This window comes from Lissotriton helveticus, chromosome 10 (assembly GCF_964261635.1).
Source record: "Lissotriton helveticus chromosome 10, aLisHel1.1, whole genome shotgun sequence".
Taxonomy (NCBI): domain Eukaryota; kingdom Metazoa; phylum Chordata; class Amphibia; order Caudata; family Salamandridae; genus Lissotriton; species Lissotriton helveticus.
The window spans coordinates 207,938,021-207,957,941 of NC_136071.1; the positions used below are offsets into that span (position 1 = coordinate 207,938,021).

Below are 19,921 nucleotides of genomic sequence, written 5' to 3' on the forward strand. Positions count from 1 at the left end.
AAGCTATAAATCAGCAATTCAAATGTCATTGTGCCAGTAAAATGAATACATCAAATAATACGCATTAGGATACAGTTCCAATCTACACATCATGTGGCATCTGCAGTTTAACCTTTTCAATCCGTTGGACGGCAACAGTGGCCGTGTGCATCGGACGGCCCCCAAACTGCGCATGCGTCGCAATCGGCCGCACCCTGCCGGAATGTCCACCGCGGCTAATAGGTTAATAGAAGAAGCACTTGTTGCAACCATCTTGGATTCAAAATACCATGGTTTCGCAGAAAGCACATCCATCCATTCTTGGCTACAGGTTTTTTATACTTCTTTTTGATGTACCAGTGACAAGAGCTCTCAAAACAGACAGCTAAAGCTGTTTGTAGTGAGATCTAAAAAGGTATTATATCTAGACATGAAAGGGTTTAAATTCACATCACCTCAAAAAAGAATTCACAAGAGACATAAAAATCTTAAAATATTGCTGTTCAGCACTTACGTCCACCTACAACATTCCCCTCATCTATTTTTATCTTGCTCCATAACATTCCATATGAAATACTTCCAAAACAGTGTAATAAATCCTTGTTTTCGATGTACTGGCTTAGTACTTGTAAAGCACACTGATTCAATCTGAGGGTAAGACCTGCACCATTAAAAAAAGGCATAGGTAAATGTATACTCTACAAATCTTTGCCAAATCACTGCATGGCACTGCTCTTTTTATGAAAGTTTGCTGCAGATTGATCAAGCGGGGGCGGGGTGTAAAACCACCAGGAATGCCAACTTTAACTAAAGAGGAACGGATGCTGCCTCTGTAATCTACAAAGGTTTACTTCCCAAAGTGCTACTTCTTATAAATAAAAGAAACCTCACTCATGGTTAAGTCATGTAACACCTTCACTGTAAAAGGAAACAGTGCAGCTAAATATGCCCTTTCTCATCACAACGTGATATACAGCCCAAAAAGGACAGGCATGCTATTACTTTTAATCAATGCCAAACAATAAAAATGCTTGTGCGTTTTTGCTTCCATAGAAATTCAGGACATTACTCAGCATAACTGAAGTACCTCCTGGGTAGGGTATGTAATTTAGCTTTAAAACTGCCAACAAGGGTTCCCTGAAACTATGACTGTTCCGCTAGTTTTCTCACCTGACCAGTGTGCAATATACTGGACCATTATTTCATCTTTCTATGCTTCAGTTCCCATATCTGTCCACAATACCTAGCAATGGGTTGAATTCCAAAGGACTATGTCAACAATTGTACTGGACAATATGGGATAAAATAACGACGGCAGTATAGTAGAACGTTTTTGCAGGTCACCGATGAGCTATATGACTCGATAGAGGAACGAGGCCTTAGGCTGAATTCTTTCATGAAGTCATGGAATTCCAAGGTGACTTGTCTTACCCTAACAGCGAACAGCAGGGGGTACTTTATTCATCACCCTTACCAGAAACTGCTTAATACCTTGGAATGTATTTATGTGTGTATGTGATATTTCTCTAACATTGCCAAAAGGCAGGAGAGCGCCATACAGGGTCAAAGGCAAGCATAAAGTCAACAAGTAATCGAAGTGTTAACTGGTTTGTGGACTGCTTTTGCACTGTGATGAAGTGCTCTTTAATGAGGTGCATCTTCAACTCTTTCCTAAATTTGAGCAGTACTTATTGACACAGGTATGGAGTTCCAGATCCTGGCTGCATAAATGGAAAAGGCCTGCTGCATTGTTTTTTCTTTTTTACACTTCTTAGTTTGTAGTCTGATGGTGTTCTGGCTGCAGGTGTGGCAAGATGCACCAGATATGGTGAGCTTGCCTGCAAGATACGTGGGCTGCTGTCCCTCATGACTTTTTAAAGCATTCGGCTTGTTTTGAAGATGGTGCAGTCCAACAGGGGAAGCCAATGGAGTTCCATAAGGAAGAAGGTGATGAAATCCTGATTCTTCAGGTTCTAGAGGAAACACGCAACGGCATGCAGGATGACCTGAAGGGGTGCCAGTGTGAACTCTGGGAGGCCACAGAGCAGGTGGTTACCACTATCCAGATGTTAGAGTACAAGGTCGTCTAAAGCAGCCCTGCAGTCACTTTCAGGAAGAAATTGTGTAACTTTCTTTAGAAGAGAGAGCTGGTGCCAAACAGTCTGTTTTTTTTTTGGCAATGCATTCCTTGAGCTTGAGGTGACTTGGCATTTGTTGAAGAGTGGGGTTCAAAGCTATCAAGGTTTGTGTCATTGCGCCAGGTTTGAACTGTTTGGTATTCTTTAAAAATAAAAAAAATTGTCTTGGTTGGGTGGAGCTTCAGATATGGGCTAGACATCCAGGTCTGGATGATGTGCAGGCAGTGTTTGAGGCATGGGTTGTCTCAATCAGTGGGTAGCTTCAAGTAGAGTGGAGTATCATAATCCAACTGGTAAATCTTATTGCTGTTATCTCTGTGTATAGATCAAACAGGCTACCTGTAGAGGTTGAAGTGGACAGCATGGAACACTTGGGGACTCCGCCAGCAATAGGGATTCTTTTGGGACCTGGTGAAGCCCATGTGAACAAACTGTTGGTTGGAAAGGTAAGAGGAGAACCAGTAACTGACTTTTCCAGTGAATCCTATTTGAGACTCTAGTAGAGAGTGTGGCCAAATCAACCATATGCATGCAGCATAAAGAAAAACATAAAAAAAAAATAACTACGTGGTATTTCACTACATGTGACCAAAAGCAATGTTTTGAGGCTTCAACTTGTGCTGGAAGGGTTGTGGAGAACAAGGCACTGTGGTTCACAAGTGGTTGTCCTATGGCAATGTACAAAGGTATAGGGGTGAAACAGTGGCAGGCATCAGCAACATTACAAATTCCATCATGTGAAGAAAGAAGTTCCTTATTGGGCACATTTTTGCTGAAACGTTTTCTGTACTTTGAATTACTCCCATTAAAAAAAAAAAGTTGCATGTTTGTGTTGTAGATGTAAGGCGAAAGGTATGTCCTGTGCCACGAGTACAAATGACAGAGGCTCTCAGTCACCCATACACATATAACCCATTCATTCATCCAAATGTTCATTCATCTCCACAGACCATGCACTCATAGGCACACATTGCAGCCCTATTGTAGTACCCTTAGCCACAGTATTTTGTTCAAACCACAGTATCAGACCCCATGGACATTAGGTTTAAAGTCAATAAAGCTGGGCGAGGGGGTGTCTGGTATTTTCACTATTTAGAAGTAGCTCTCATTACAGAAACGGTTGGAGACCCCAGGTCTAGAAACGTCCCTGCTGAGAGAGGGAATGAGCCTGCCTGGCTCTGCAGGAGGAGAGAATGTTTAGAAGGAGAAGCCGAACATGCTCCTGGCCTGAGGATCTTCCAGACAAAGTAGACTGTTTGAGAGATGGAAGCCAGAAGAGACCATCCTGCAGATGGTCTCCTGGTCTCCCATAAGTTCACTGTAAGGAGAGTGAAATTCTACATATATCAGAATATCAGCATAAGGCTGGCTGCATCTATGTTACCACATATAAAGGCCCAAGTAAGGGCTGCATCTGCCAAGCACGTGCTGCAACTATGGGATGGTGTGCATTACCAGCATGTGCACTGACCCAGGCTGGGGATGCAACTGACATGATTAGCATTAGCAACAGCCAAGAAGCAAGCTAAGAATGCCAGGAGCGCCTGCACAGTTGTGCAAGGGCAGTCTGAGCAACACCAGACCATCTTGGGAGACTGCGCTCAGAAAATATATGAGCATGCCTGACTCCCTCAACGACTGCCGCTGAATCTGCAGGCAATCACAGCAGGCCTCTGCCTGAGGTGAGGTGGGACTAAACGACGGAGCTCGCAATGAACGAAGTGTAAAGGACTAGAGAATGATTTCCTACCCAGTACGAAATTGGGGATAAATACCTGTGGAAACAGAGACGTATTGCGTATTTGACTTGGTTGGAGAGGGAGGAGGGAATGTAAACAGCACCTAAGCCTTATACATGCATTTACCCTGGTTTTGCTAGGGTTCGCATCCAACTATAAAATTGAGAGAGCATAGACTGTGCGGTAAGGGTGTAGCATTTACAAGTCATGATTTGGGGTACCACTGTATGCTGGGTTGAAATGTGTAGTAAGGAGTACTGGTGTGTAACCAAAAGGTGTGTTATGTTGTCTGTTAGTTGACTGTTGAGTTCTGAGCTTGTGCACACTACAGTACCTTCCTGAGAAGCCTGTGACTGCTCACATTTGCTACTCTGAGAATCAAGTGCAGAAATCGTTGTACTTGTCCCGGTTTGCAGAGTCACATTAGGATGGACCCCAGGACACCAGTAGCAGATATCCTCAACTACCACAATGGGGGCCTAGTATCCTGTCTGCTCTGTGGCCCTTGGAACAGTGTCTAACAGTGCCTTCCCTGAAGGAAAGGAGAACAGACTGCCAGCCAGTCCATTAAGTTTCACTGGCTACTGGAGGGGAAAAATGGTGAAATAAGGACAGGAGGAGCCACAAACGTGTGCTAAGGAACTGAAGGAGAGTGCATCATCTAATGACATCCACTGGTGTGGATAACAAGGATCCTGGAACAACATTTGTCTGTGACATCAGAGCAAGTAGTCCTGAGGAACAACCTAAATGGGCTCAATAAAAGAGGAAAAAGACATTGGCGGTCCTAAAAGAGATCTTATTCTACTCCACACAGCTATGGACCCGCCCCAAAAAAGCCAGCCATGACGAGCGGAGATAGGGGGCCTCACGAAGGGAAGAGAGATAAGACGGCTTAGTTGAAGATCTTGAATAAGAAAGCAGAGTGGATTGTCCACTGGGTAGCAAGGGTGGGAGCCAAGCTGGATGGACTAAACCAAAAGAAGAAGATAAAATTCTTGAGAGAACCTCCAGAAGACTTGAGAAAAAGTATCTACTGGATGGACAGTCAAGAACATTTTACAGAATCTCAATAGTGTGCACAGCTTCTACATGACATTTAGGGAAAATGGCTAAAAGCCTTGACAGTTCTGCTAGATCATCTACTACTAGAGTGATAAGCATGCTTGTGGTTAGATCAGAAGATTACCTACTGTAAATCATGAAGACTTGATAAGATACAGGCTGTGTGCTAAGGTAGAATTCTAGGCAAAAAACGGTAGAAATAACACCTTTAACCTTTCATCAAGTGAGATGTATGCAGCTGGCTGTGGGGACAACAGCCAATAGACAAAAGGTGTTTGACGCATTGTCACGGCTTGATTGGCATGGACAGAGAGCCCTCTGCCTAGAGTCCATGGATACTTATACTGGGGACTAAGTATATAACAACACAACATAAATAAATAAATGAAAACAAAATAAATGGAAACTAAAGTTTTTTACTCACATTGCCCTATAAAGTACTCTTTAACAAAATCCAAAGAAATGTGCTTAAATAATTTAGCAGGAGACATTATAGTTACAATCTAAAACCCTAAATCTTCAGTCATCAGTTGTGATTTGCCAGGCAACCATAATGCCCACACCCCCATGGCAATGCTCAAGACATTACATATATTCACACGTACAGTTACCACTAATAATATCATTAAATTACATTGGATTATCACTGGCATCTTTAATGACACCAATAAAGCTACAAACGGTTGCTCTTTTATATTTGTTCACTTACATCTATAAGCATCCTAGACAAAGACAGATACTGAAAAGTCAAAGACCATACTCAGTAAGCTATGGAGCAAGTGGTACCGTGGCTGGACCCTGCATGCAGAGGCTGTTGTACGGATGAATGCCCCAAGACCATTTCTGCAGCGATTCCATCCCAATAGTTTTGTCCTGTGTCTTGGTGTTCCCTAGCACATCTTGTATTTTTTGGCACAGTTTATGGAGCTCGTTACCCAGAGTAACCAATCAGACTGCAGTTCTGGTTCTTCAAAAAGAAACCTGTGCATTTTCCCTGGAGGTTAAAAAGTCCCTCCATTGATCTCCCCACAACTTATTCTCAAAGGGGTAGCTCTCTATATCCTTTTGTCCAGGTCCTAGATGGTGGCAGAATTTAGATGTCAAGCAGTTGCATCCTGGAGTGTTATTTACTTTCCTCCCATTTAAAATGTATTACAGTGAGCTGATGTATATAGGCCCTCTTAATATGTATTATTTTCATAATAAGTATTAATGTTTGAAAACATTACGTGGATGAGTTTTGTAATAGCTATCTCAAACATCAAACATGATTACCCATAATATAAGTGTGTGATCAACTTCAGTGCACTGTTGATAGAGTTACCCTCAAATGTTCATGAACATCTTTGGGCATCAAATGGTAAGCGCAAGATGGTAAATGGCTGTTGTCTCCTTCATCTTGTTCCTCCTTACTATCGCCAAGATCATCTTAGGGGAATTTGCAAGATTTCCTGTTGTAACATGGCAAAGGAGATTGTACATGAACTGTTGCTATGATGAGTTCGAGTCCCACATTTGCCGGGACAGTATAGTTGTTTTACCACTTCTCCTGACAAATTTCAGTAAATTTAGGACGTATCAATTTTCAGAGAGGGTCGACTGACGCTTAATGATGCAAGTTTTCATTCGTTTCAGTACAAAATTAGTTAGTAGTCCCTAACAAAAAAAGAGTTTAGGTAAAGCAGATGCTACTGTGTGTACATGAGGGATGTCACTTAAGTCCTTTGGTGCCCCTGGGTCGATGCAAATATATATTCCTATTTCGATGTTTGCAAAATGTCCTGGTTTTTATTTTACAAAATCGGGTCACCCTACCTATGGCACTGTGGCACTGGACCCCACCATGCACTTCAGGATAAGAGAAAGTGATGCCTGGTTCCGGAATCCTCTCTGAAGAGGATGGTTGGATTTCTGAACAGGAGAGATGTGCTGGAACTAAGAGAAAGATTTACTGCCAGAGGGCCAAGAACTGGCCACGAGCAGGGGCTACATCCCAGAGAGAGGCAAAATCAGATGTACAACAGGACCATGGTTCCCCTGCTGTGGTTCCTCCTAAACATGTAGCAGAATGCTATCCATTTCCTCAAAATAGGAAGAAGCCTGAAAGCCCGGTGACATTCTTTTGGTATTCCCCAATGCTGCTACCATGCATATTGCCTACAAACCACCAATCAGCCCAATTAGTCCAAATAGAGCCTTGCTTCTCCTCACCAGAAAAGAGGGAGGCTGCATGAAGAAGCTACATATACAAACGAAGGTGAGCCGAGTCCTTACTCTGCCTAGTAAGCATGCCCTCCCCACCCAACAGGAACCTTTATTTTTTCTGTTTTGCCTGTGACTCTGCCTTTTCAAACAGCAGACAAACTAGCAATCCATGCTGTATTAAAAAAGTCCCACTTTGTGCAGATTGAGCTCACACAACATTCACGTCCAAGAGTCGGACAGCACTCTGCCATCCTTTTAATGATGAGGTTGGTGCCTTCCTCTATTCGCCGCCTCATCCATGTATGGAGCCACAGACCCACAGATAATAGGACCCTCAGTACATAAGATATTCACATTTTAAGGGATTAACCACCCCAAGCTTGCATCTGAAAATAAGATGATCTTTTGTTGCCAACTCAGACATCAAGACATTGTGCTTTCATTATTTTGATTTACTGTAACACCATTTTCCAACTTGTACCTGAGTTTTCTCATGCCACACACAATCACTAGTATCGTAATTTGTAAAGATTTGCCAACCTGTTACACGATAGCCAATTAATGGCGGGTGAACTGCAACTGTTCATGTTAGAGCATGGTGTTTGCAGTCAAGTTATGATCATAATGGCATGTATTACAAAACATTGCAGGGTTGGATGGAACCATCTAACTATTTTTATAGTGACTGCATTAGGTCACATTTGAGTTTATTTTGGGAATGTTACTTGTTCCTGAACATTTAATGGGTTCTTCGTGGTACCCATATTTACCACTGTATTAATCTAGTAAATTTCTATAGGGTATTTGATGTGTGTGGTACATCTGTATATACATTATACAGCCATGCCGGGCAAGGTTGGGCGCTCAGTCTTCCTGAATGCCAGGCCCTCCATCCAACCCCTGCTGTGCACGGCTAAAGGACAAGCTCATTGGGGATGGGGTATGCAAGAGGCTGGATGCAGAGGATCGTAACAGCAAGGTCATGTGGCCAACCCTTACAGATAGAATTGGATGCACAGAAGGCATATGGCCAGGCTGAAGGCCATTATCATGCAGAGCTGGGTACACTGGATATTGGTCGAAGCACCTGTCTGGTGGCCAGACCCTACAGCCACTCCTTACTGTATGATGGAGGGATTAACCTACAGCAAAGTGATATGAAGTATCTAAAAAATAATCACTGAAAACCTTTGTTGACGGTAGTTTGTGATTTCTTCTGCACATAATAAATTGAGGTAGGTTTAAAAACCTCACAAATTCAGTTTAAAAAAAAGAAGTTTAACCTCCTGAAATGGCCAGGCATGGTTAGCTGAGCAAACTAACTCACGCACCCAACTTGCAAAGCAAAACTCATACCCTAAATGCAAAGCTCATGACCTGACAAAGTTCACACCAATAAATAACAGGACAGAACGAAAAAGCCTTAAATAACATTATTTACCTAAAGAGATGATACTGTAGCCAGAGTGATGCCATCAATATTGTCAATGCTAAGGTAATATGTAAGGTCACCAGCTGTATCATTGTCATTTGTGGTGTCATCACTCACATCATCAGTGAGGTTGCGAGCCAATGCATTGGAGGTGCGAGTTATAGTTTGCATAGCAGGGAGCAAGTAATGGTTTCCTCAAATGTCAGGCAAAACGATATTACACTAGTTCTCCTAAAGTTAGTTGTAGTGGGTTTTCCGACAACTAGTGCAGGTGTTCCAATAAGTACCCTAATTAAATCTGAATCCTGTCAAATGGAGAATCCTTGATCCTGAGAGGACTGCAGGATACTGGCACGATGTGGCTGGCTGACTGAAATACAGGCTTTCTTTTGTTTCAGTCTTGAAACTCAAACTGGATGTTCAGACCAACTTTGTCATCCTAATTATGGAAGCTCAACATACATCTACCATGGGATGTGTATTGAACCTTAAAATCAAATGCTTTCCCAACAATATACATCTAAAATACATGCTACCCATTCTTCGTTGTACAGAAATACAATGAATTAAAAACAAATTCCAATACAATTATTTTCATTAAACACTCAAAGTTGTAAACTATCTGAAAAATAATTTATCCTAAAATATCGGAAGTATCAATATTCCTATCAATAATACCCCTTTAAAGGCAGTACATATTCTACCATTCTGCTTTTTATCATTGCACAACATGTGTGTATTTCTCATCAGTACATGGTACGATTTCCAATAACAATGCTGATTTTGAGTTTTCAGACTTTTGTTGCAGTGTCAATTACTGGATGCCAGCTACTAAATCCTGCATCCTGAAAAAACAGGGATAGAGGGGATATACGGATGCAAGGGGAGTAACCATTAACAGGGATCGGTAGCTCCAGAGGGACAGACACTGCCTACAAAACTAATACAAACGGCCCTGATTTTCTCGCAGATCTAATTTCATGCCAACAGATCCACAATTGTTTTAGAGATGGTGTATTTTATGTTTAAACCCTAAAATGGCATTAGAGCAACAACAAAAAGCCACAATGCGAATGTAGACCGTTAAGGTCACTCTGGATGCAAGGGCTGGGTCAGGGCCAGGTCATATGCTCAGAGTCTGCAGTGCATGGCCAAAGGTCATGTACTGCAGGTCCACTATGCAAGGCAGGCCTTGGGCCACTACTGTGTAGCACACAGAACAAGGTTGTATATAGCTAGTTCCGCGTAGCTGGGGCAGGCTTCAAGACTAAGCATAGATTCTGCTACGAATGCCAGAATGCAGAATGCATGCATGTCTGTTACACAGAGCAGCAGGGGTAGTAACCGCAGGAGATTCAGTGTACAGCCTGTGTTCAACCACGCCCATGCGGGTGAGGTTGGGAGTGAAGGAGACTGGACACAGGACATGGCAAGAGACCAGGCCCACCGGCCAACACTACTACACACACCCTAAGACCATGCGCAGTGGGAAGTTATGTGCGCTGGGCCTGGCCACATATCTGACCTTGTGCCAAATCCTCACAAGGGATGGCCAGAAGCCATGTTTGGCTCAGCCAGAGTTGGGTGCTCAGAAGGATTGACATAGGGCCTGACCAAGGGCATATGCTGCCTTTGTTAGGTACATAGAAGGTTGGGCAAAGTGCCTGCTCTGTAGCCGTCCTTTGCGTCCCGCGTTAGTGCCCAGACCCGGAAGTGAACGCGGGAGTGAGCGTGTGACGTTGAGCGCTGAGCGTAGAATGATGACGGCATCCAATGACACAACATCAGAGGGGCGTTCACTGGATATTCACGAGGCGAGCAATCTGTAGGTCAAACTTACTTACTTGGTGCTAAAAACAGACTAAGCTCCATTCAGACTTCCATTCTGTCTTGCTCTGCTGCTGCATATACTCCCTATGATGAGTTTCTTGTAGGCTCAGTGATATCCCAGTTCTCTGGGCAGCTAATGATGGTCTCCGAGAGCTTACCTCAGCTTTATTTTATCCCCATCGCCGTCTTTGCCTTCGTGCTTCGATTCCTCCCTTGTGAGATCTTGGGGATCCCCAGGCACAACTTGTGTTACTTTTGTTGGGCTATGGCAGCTTACAATTTATTCTGTTTAGTGTCCAGATCGGTCTCTGCTCTCATTGCTCTCCCGTGACAAGTTTCATGTTCTATGCTCAGCAAGATCTCCAGGCCTTAGTCTGTGTGGGTGTAGCTGAGCTCTGGCAACTGTGTGGCTCCTGTGAGCTCTTTCAAGGATGATGTAGCTCACAGGCCTCTTTTCCTCGATGCGAAGTGCCTGCATCTAGGTGCTGAGGGTTCAATATGCTGGTAATTTTCTGTCTCACCTTGCAGCTGACTATCATGAAGACAAAGTGCTAGTCTACTGCCAACTAAGCGGTCAACATCACATTGCATTCAGGTGTAGGATCACCAGCTTGCCAACTGTGAAAATACATTCTAAAAAAACAAAAACATAAGTGTGATCCCATGGTTTAAGTATTTCTCCCTGCTGCTGTGGGTTAATGCACACAGTCTCTACAGATGGATCCCGACAGATACAAGAAAGACAGTCACCCAGGCCCTCGTCAGCAGCAGACTCGACTACGGAAACACCCTATACGTGGGAGCCCCCACCAACTCATCAAAAGACTACAACGCATCCAAAACGCCTCGGCATGACTGATCCTCGACGTGCCACGCCACGGCCACATCACCCCCCACCTGAGGGACCTGCACTGGCTCCCCGTCAGAAAAAGGATATCCTTCAAGCTCATCATCCATACACAAAAGGCACTCCACAAGACTGGCCCAGCCTACCTCAATAGACGGCTCTCCTTCTACATCCTCAATCGCCAGCTACGCTCTGCCGACCTCTCTCTCGCCACCGTCCCGCGCATCCGAAGAACAACCACCGGTGGGAGATCCTTCTGCCACCTCGCCGCCAAGACATGGAACACCCTCCCACTGAGCCTACGACAAACCCAAGACCTGCTGACCTTCAGGAGGATGCTCAAGAACTGGCTGTTCGATCAGTAGCACCCCCCTCAGCACCTTGAGACCCTAGCAGGTATGTATTGCGCTTTACAAATGATTGATTGATTGATTGAGTCTCTACAGGGGCGAAGGCAAGGAGATGTGAGGGGAAACACAGGGGTAAGCATGAGCCATACAGTAGGATGAGGTGGCATGCAGTGAGCATACATGAGAGCAGAGGCAATTCATAGGAGAGAGGGGAGACAGGGGAAAGAGGAGCAAATGCTTAGTGTAGTAAAGCCCTCGGCACGAGGTTGCAAATAAACAGCCAGAGGTGTAATGCTGCTATCTCCAGCTCTCACCTCAGCTCAGACACCATTGTCACTCTGCTATAAGGTCTAAATAGGGATCTGCAAAATATGAACCAGGTGGGCCGGTTCTCACCGGTACGGAGTACGGGCACTTCTTGGATTTGTCACTCTGAGTACTGGCACTTCTCTACTGCCGAGGAGAGTACCGGTACTCATGAAAAGGTAGGCTCACTGGCTGAGAGTGCTAATGAGCAGAAGTGGAACTGTCTGGCAGCCAAGGCGCCACTTCTGTAGCCCCGATCTGAGCCCCTGCCGAGCTATTCAGCAGGGCTCATTTGAATAATTTCCGGTGCTCACCATCACACTGTGCTTGACAGAGCAGGGTGGAGATTCATTTTACCTGCTAGTGTGCGCGTGTGATTTTCAAAGCGCAGCACTTCAGGTAGGGAAAAGTCAGTGCAGGGTAATACTTTAAACATAAATTTTAGCATGGCAAGAATGGCGGACTCTCACACTTCCTGTACTTTCTCTTGATCGGAGGGTTAATGCCCAGACAATGCGAATGTAGAGGCTCCTTGAGCGCTAATATAACTACTTTCTGCACTGAGGCACCTACCTTCCTAACGCCAAATGCCTCAATTACCTGGTCTGTACATAGAAGGCTTTCTCTGATGACACCGCAGCAGGGCCGCTGTCTGACTCTGAAGAAGAGACAGGCTAGCGATCCACGCGGTGCCAAGACAGCAGATCCTCTCGGTGGATCGTTCTGACAGCTGTAAAGAGATTCAGGTAAGTCGGGTATTAATTTAAAAATTTCCTGCTGCTGACATTTAAAATGTTTGTTACAGAAATGATTTGGGGGCTTCAGCATGGCAGAGGGACTTGCAAATAGGCACACTAGAGTTGTCTGTCTGTGCTAAAAATGCGCAACGTTCTGTCTAAACTAACAGTTTTGCTGATTTATCAGTAGTGCAAAGGGTTTAACATCCCTGCTCCACAGTGACACTACGAAGCAGCACACTTTATTTTCTCAGCACAGTTACACTTGCCAAGTCAGAGATAAGTCATGTGATTATTGTTCCCGCTGGAGAGAGGTCAGAATTTTCTCTACTGGCAGTTTTCACTCCCACCATTAAATAGGGTAGAGAGTTAATATGCCTCCTTCAAAAAAGCATATTGTATTGTACTGTATTGTATGTGGATAGCTCAGTGAGTTGCTGTTTTTGTCACAGAGATCCCTTTGTTACATGCCATTTGGCCGTACCTGAAGCTGAGGTTGGGGTGGAGGGTGCTGATTTTTTTTTTAATTAAATAATAGCTTCAAAAGCACCTGCTGCAGTTTGACTTACTTGTTTCTCAAATGATTGTGATTTCTGATATTTGTCGATTTCCATGGACTTCATTCCATGATTTTGGTGGCAAGAATGTGCCACTCTAAGCGTTACACATCTCGTTGTTGGCTGACTCTCATAAATCCACTGAATCTATGAAAATGTCACACATAAGCAATCTGAAACATTAGGCGCTAAACTCAAATGAGTGTCATTTCTGATATTGATATGATTCCCTCGTTTTCATTGCTTAATTTTGCTCGCAGAAAAGTGTCACTCATAGTCGTTGAAACGTCACTCATAATTACAATGAAAATATGAAAATGTCTCACATAAGCAATCTGAAACCTTGGCAGCTCTGGGGTCCATTCAGGCCCTGTGCTGTAAACCACATTCACACTATCCTCTGCATTTGCGCAAACACAGGAATCATGGCAGTCCCCTGGCAGTGGCAATTAAAAAAGCCACGGTGAAGAGTATAACATGGCTTTTAACATACCGGAGTCTTTAGTGTGTCTGCTTATGTTTGTGTGTTTGCCTGCATTTGTATGCCTGTTTTCTGTAAGAAAAAAGTGAGAGAGAACCAAGACACTCTCAGGAGGTATTTTAAAAGAAATTGGGGGCACTTTGTGTTTACATGTCTGTGGCGACAAAGGTTGATGAATAATGTAGTAGGGAGGGTTGGTGAGGGAGTGAGTGGATGGATGGATGAGTGAGCAAGGGTGGATGTATAGATGGATGGATGGATGGATGGATGAGTGAATGGATGGATGAGTGAATGAATGTATGGGCGAAAGAGGGTGGATGATTGGATAAAAGGGTGGATGATGGGTGGATAAGTGAAAGATTGGATGGATGAACGAAAGGGAGGGAGGATGGATGAAAGGGTGGATGATGGATGAGTGAAAGGAGGGATTGAGTGAAAGCGTGGATGGATTAGCGAAAGGGTTGATGGATGAGCGAAAGGGTTGATGGATGAGTGAAAGGGTGGATAAAGAGATGGATGAGTGAAAGGATGAATGGATAGGTTAAAAGATGGAAGGATAGATAGGTTTGGATATGACGGGTGGACAGACGGAATAGTAGAAAAACTGAATGATGGATGAAAAACTGAATAGACGACAGAATGTAAAGGGTAAATGGAGGGCATCAGCAGGTAAATGGTAGGATAAAAGGATGAATGGATAGATTGATGGAAGAGACAAGAGCGATCTTCTGGGGAGGGTCATGATGATTTGCTTCATTTGCTTGTTGCCATAAGAGCTTTGGTTTGATGAGGGGGTATTTTCAGTTTCTTCCTACTCACGTGCTCAAAAATATATAGTATTGTGCCAAACAACATCAATTAACAGTATGGCATTAAGAAGGTGCAACTATTGCAAAAATAGGAAATGTTAACATATTATCGCATTTCTCTTTCTTTTTGTGTAATGAGTTAACCTGCTTTGTTTATATAAACACATTTATCATGTGTTTTGGTGTGTGCTGCAACTATTATGGAAGTTGTTAAGTATCATTATGTCTTGCCCTTAGCCCTGCCCACTTACTACAGCTCTAGCTCATTTTAATGAGTACCTGCACTTATATTTTCCCATTTAAAGCAATGGTACAAACCCCACTTTATGAGTCACAAACGTTTTTCCACACAGCAGAACTGGGTTTTGCAACCAGTGCTGAATCATAATTTAGAAGGGTCATTCTTTACAAACTGCAATTCAGTACGGAATGCATCAATGGTTTGAAACCACAATTCAAGTTGGAAACCTTTGAAATGTGGTAACTAATTCATAAAGGGGAAGTGGCCTTTGTTTCCTGAACTGGCTGGCAATCCTGACTACGGAGAAGGACTTTCCCTAGAGACTTTGCACATCGTCGGCTGGTGATGCTGCCCACACTATTCTTGGGAACCGTGATGGCAGCCTTTGAGGAGTAGACAGTGGCCCCAGGGACCACTGCCTGCTCCCCTGATATATACCCCAAACAGAAAAACTATATATATATATTTTTTTTTGAAGCAGCATTGGTTACTTTAAGCAACTGATGCCACTTTAAAAATAATACACACACACACACATTTGGGAATGCAAACACGGGGATGCCGATTAGTAGGACCTTGATTTCAGGCCACCATCCCTTTTATTTGTAGCTAATCGTCACAGGGGGGGTCACACACTCACCTATCTAAATAACATTCATTCATGCTCTGCCACCCTTGTTGAATGTTGATGTTGCCATGCTATTAGTACATTGGTCGCTTTTCTAATTGAAAGTCATTTTGCAAACAGTCTGTGCACAATTTGCAACCACTTTTTGTGAAAAAATTCTTAGTACAGTGGACTGTGTCTTGTACCTGATAAATCCTAAAATAGCAACAAAAGAGCCGGACTCCAGTAGACAGCCCAAACAACATGAACTTTTTACAAGTCAGTTTAACACAGGAAGTTTTTATCATCATGTAAAAATATGTTCCTAAAAAAAAAAAAAAGTACAGGATAGGTAGAAATCCGAACTAAAAATTTTAAACAAAAAAATACTATGGTAAATTGGTCCAATAAAAAGGTTTCTCTCACAGAGCTCAAGCTGAAGACACAGTCCAGGCGAAATGTAAATAAAATGCAATTAAAAATAGACTAAAGAAAGAATATTATGCAAAACAACCAGAAGACCAGAATGAGACAGCATGCAAAGTAGTTAGAGGAAACAACTTTGACAATAAAGTTTCACCACCAAATCCACAGATTTTCAAAAGTAATTCTGATTAACTTATAGTCAAGTTTGTTCATCCGAAAAAAAAAACCAAGATTCAGTACCCAGGCTGCCACATGCAGCCAGGCTGCGGTAAATGCTTCCTTTCCCAGACCACACCCGTCTGGAACAATAAGCAAATAGATACAGGAGAAGTGCCAAACCGAGAGGCACACGTTTAACCTTGCAATAACAGCATTAATCTGGCACAAGAAAACTCTGCGTTTCACCTTTGGTGACCTTTGTTTTCAGAATCTGTAGATAGACCACAAGATTAATTAGAAAGGCGTTCAAGAACAATGTATATCACACCACTGGACCACACATTGCCTCACCTATTCCGAAAGGCAATTTGTCCTTCGTTTATATTGGACAAGATCGGACTATTTTCTTTAGTCTGAACTTCTGTCCCAAAAAATACCGCACTCGGAAATATTACTGCAAGGTATAACTGACTGATTTCAGAGCTGAAACCTTAACACGTAGAGCGTGTTACCACAATAAACAGACTTTCTACACGAACTAATAATTAAGCAGCTGCCTGGAACTTTCCATTGAATAAAGAGGTTTGCTGCCATTTGATAGGATAAAGCTTACACAAATTGTCTTAATATTGAAGTAAAGAATTCCAAATATTACATGATTTCGACAAAAAATATGTCTATCGACGACTCTGCATTTTATCGAGTAGACCAAATCTGAAGTAAATAAGATGCACGCACATACCGAAACTAAAGTTCAAAATATTTGTGCAATGCACTAAAGGTGCAGAACATCCTCCTCAAAGAGATGTGTCGTACGTCTGACACTAACGATAGAAAACGTGAACCCTTACTAACAATTTGCATAAGGAGCCCCATTCTCGCACTGTAATGCGGCATGAAGCTACGGAAGGTCAAAGTGATAAACCCCTTGTAGTATTGCTTAAAATGACAATGTAAGCGACCTATCTACCGACTCAAAACTTGAATATTCTTTACAGAAAAACAAACATAACGGAACAGCTGGTTTGTAGGACATTGAAGTTTACATCCGCTTTCACACACAGCCTGCAGGGCTAAAGTTTGAGTAAGCCCTCGCTTAGCACCCTTCAGGCCCTGGCCATCCACACACAGCGTGCAGTTCATTGCTGTCCACTCTCAGCGATACTTGTGCTGTATGAACAGAGAGCCCTGATTTACACACTCGGAGCCGGAGCATTAGCGTAGCAAGGGAGGCAGTGGGCACAGGGCAAGCGAGAAAAATGGGACCTCCTGCTCCCCAATTCTGTAGAAAATTTCTGTCATAATTACGGTGTGTTAGGCCCTTCGCATCTCTGCCCCGGTGCCACTGCACATACTCCACAATTGATAGCTACTTCCTCAGCCGGGCCAGACTCACACATGCAGCCCCAAGGTCCTGTGATTGTAACTGATGGAAAACAAGCACTACCTGTATATGTCAACTCAGTCATCCCTAGGCTGCAGAGCTAACCCTGCACATACACAAACAGTAGTAGCAGACTATCAAGACTCACCCACGTGATCCAGTGGCTGGATATGACATCTGTGGTAATCACTTGAGGGCACACCACCCACATGCATACATTAGAACACTTAAACATTCGTGGTACCAGAGAAGTATCCATAATCGCCCACATGCTGCTGGGCCAGTGCGTGGGTGTACAGTGTACACCCACGCACTGGCCCAGCAGCATGTGGGCGATTACAGGCTGAGGCTCGTAGCCTGAAGTGTCTGGCTAGTCACAGTAACCCACATGCAACAGCGTCTGTGTTTGACTTAGCTTACAGCACGAGTCACACTCACACGCAACCGTCATGCAGGCCGAGGTTATCCATGCAGGCCCAGGTTATCCACACTCGCTCACAACATGAGTTGCCTGTCCACTCACATGCTACCAGCCCAATATATCTAGTTATACACAAAGTGCAGTGCCGGTATATTCTCAATCTGTCGCATGCTGTGGTTCCCGATTGTCCACTGACAAATAGGAGGCCCGGCTCGTGGTGGATGCCCATTCATATCCTGAAGTGCCCATGTATGCTGACGAGTATTCTAAAGGCCCTGCCTATCTACACTCAAAACTTTCAGTACCAGGCAATCATGTTACCCACACGGTGGATGGTTAGTACTGCGATATACACACTCACTGGCATGCTCCTGGGCTAACGACAGGACAAGTACTATATCGGACTATAGATAGGCCGGGCCACATGAATTATGTGAGTGTGCGGCTAATGAGGTGCAGCCAATGCTCCGACAGTGTTGCCAAGTTTAAAAATGACAAAATACTAAAGTAATACTGTTACAAAATGTGCAGCATTAGTTGCCTTTTCATGCCGCATAATTCACATAACCCTGCCACATAATTTGTTCCTCTCCTGCAGCATAATTTCAGTGGCCCCGACTATAGGCTCACGGGCAGCGGTGGCAGTGCCACACATACCCAATCAATCAAAAAATACTATTATTTGATTTCATTAAAATCATAAAAGGGTGGACCTATCACCATGTTTCATACACAAGAAGCTGTATGCCAAGGCCCAGGGTGTGATTTACCACTCACACAGGCCGGATATAGGTGCTCACTTTCAGTAACCTGCACATGCAGTGCCAAAGTGCACTTGCAACCTGCAATCCAACCAGCCCAAATTCACATTTAAGCACCTGCATAGCCACACTCATAGCCGGCACAGCATGGCCATCTACGCTCAGAACCCCGGTTCAGAGAGATCCCTCCCACCGCCCGCAAACGTTGGCTCACTACGTGCTTACTTTGTAGGTGTTCTCGGTCACCCTGTTCACCTCCTCGGGATCCCGGGACATGGCTGCAGTTGTGGATGTAGTCCTGGGGTGAGTCTCTTCGGGGGGCGCACCTGGACGGGAAGCTCAATCTTCGGGTGGTGTCGCCTGCCTGGCCAGTATCAGATCCGCACATAAGCTCCTTGGTGACGGGAGCAGGGCTCTGTATTTCCGGAGTGCAGGAGGTAGAGGCAGCACCCGGTGTCGCTTCCCTGTCCCTGGCCGAGCTCACGCGCCGCCTCTGCCCGGCCCCTCCCGTGGCCTCCCGGCTCCGCACCCACACCGACGCTCACCGGCTCCCACCAACTGTCAAAACTTGCCGAACCAGCAGCTCTGGCGGGTAGAGGCGGGGCCTGGCGACGTCAGCGCAGCGCCGCCCCGCACGCGCACCTGTGGCGGAGGAAGACGTGTTCCCCTGGAAAGATGAGGGACGCGTGACGTCAGAGGTCGCCGGTGTTCGGAGGAACAAGTGCCACTTCTTCGCCTCGGAGCGGTGGTCTTTTCTGTCCCCGAGCCCCGGTCTACCGCCCGGTTTCGCCGTGGGCGTCAGGTGTCTCGCCAGCACCTGCTGCTAGCAGTCTGACTGCGGCCTCAGATAGACACGGGCGTCGCCCGCGGGACGGGAGGTGACACACGTGGCAACACGGAGAGTTGGTGACAGAATACCAGCTTGGGTCGATGCCAGCCAAAGTGATTGCCTTACCTCAGTAGTTTCCCATGACATCATGAAATATTCTTTTGAACTAGAATTTGGCAGAATTATATGATGCATACGTGGTAATCTGATCACTATAAATGTATCGCTCTAGGATGATTTGGGAAGTTTCCATAAAAATTCTCCAGGTGAGAGAGAGGCTGAGTGGCAGAGCAGATCAAATGCAAAAACAACAGTTGATGGACAGAATGCAGAACAATGTCATACATTCATCCCAGTACAGAGATCTGGGCCTAAATCCATCGTTTTTTTGCTCACCACACCACCCCAATTCAGACATGGCCATATGCAAATCAGCCTTTACCCTGTGCCTCATGGGAACAGTCCAGCCCGAATTGCCAAGCCACGTCTTCCTTGGACCGGAATCAAGCATCCTAGGACCGGTTTCTGGCTATCAGCCGTCTTCAGCCAGGATAGCTTGACTCCAGTGGTGTGGAGAGCACGGGACTCACGTCTGAGCATACCCGTCCCACTCGGGGT

General features: G+C 44.6%; 1 protein-coding gene across 1 annotated transcript in view; it reads right to left on the reverse strand.

Annotated features, from left to right (window-relative positions):
• Positions 1-19,361, reverse strand: part of BAIAP2L1 (BAR/IMD domain containing adaptor protein 2 like 1) — a 558,841-nt gene extending 539,480 nt beyond the window's left edge. The window contains exon 1 of the mRNA XM_078665168.1: positions 18,700-19,361. Within this exon, the coding sequence (XP_078521294.1) occupies positions 18,700-18,750 (51 nt within the window). The 5' untranslated portion in view covers positions 18,751-19,361. The remainder of the gene's footprint in view (positions 1-18,699) is intronic.
• Positions 19,362-19,921: the final 560 nt, after the last annotated feature.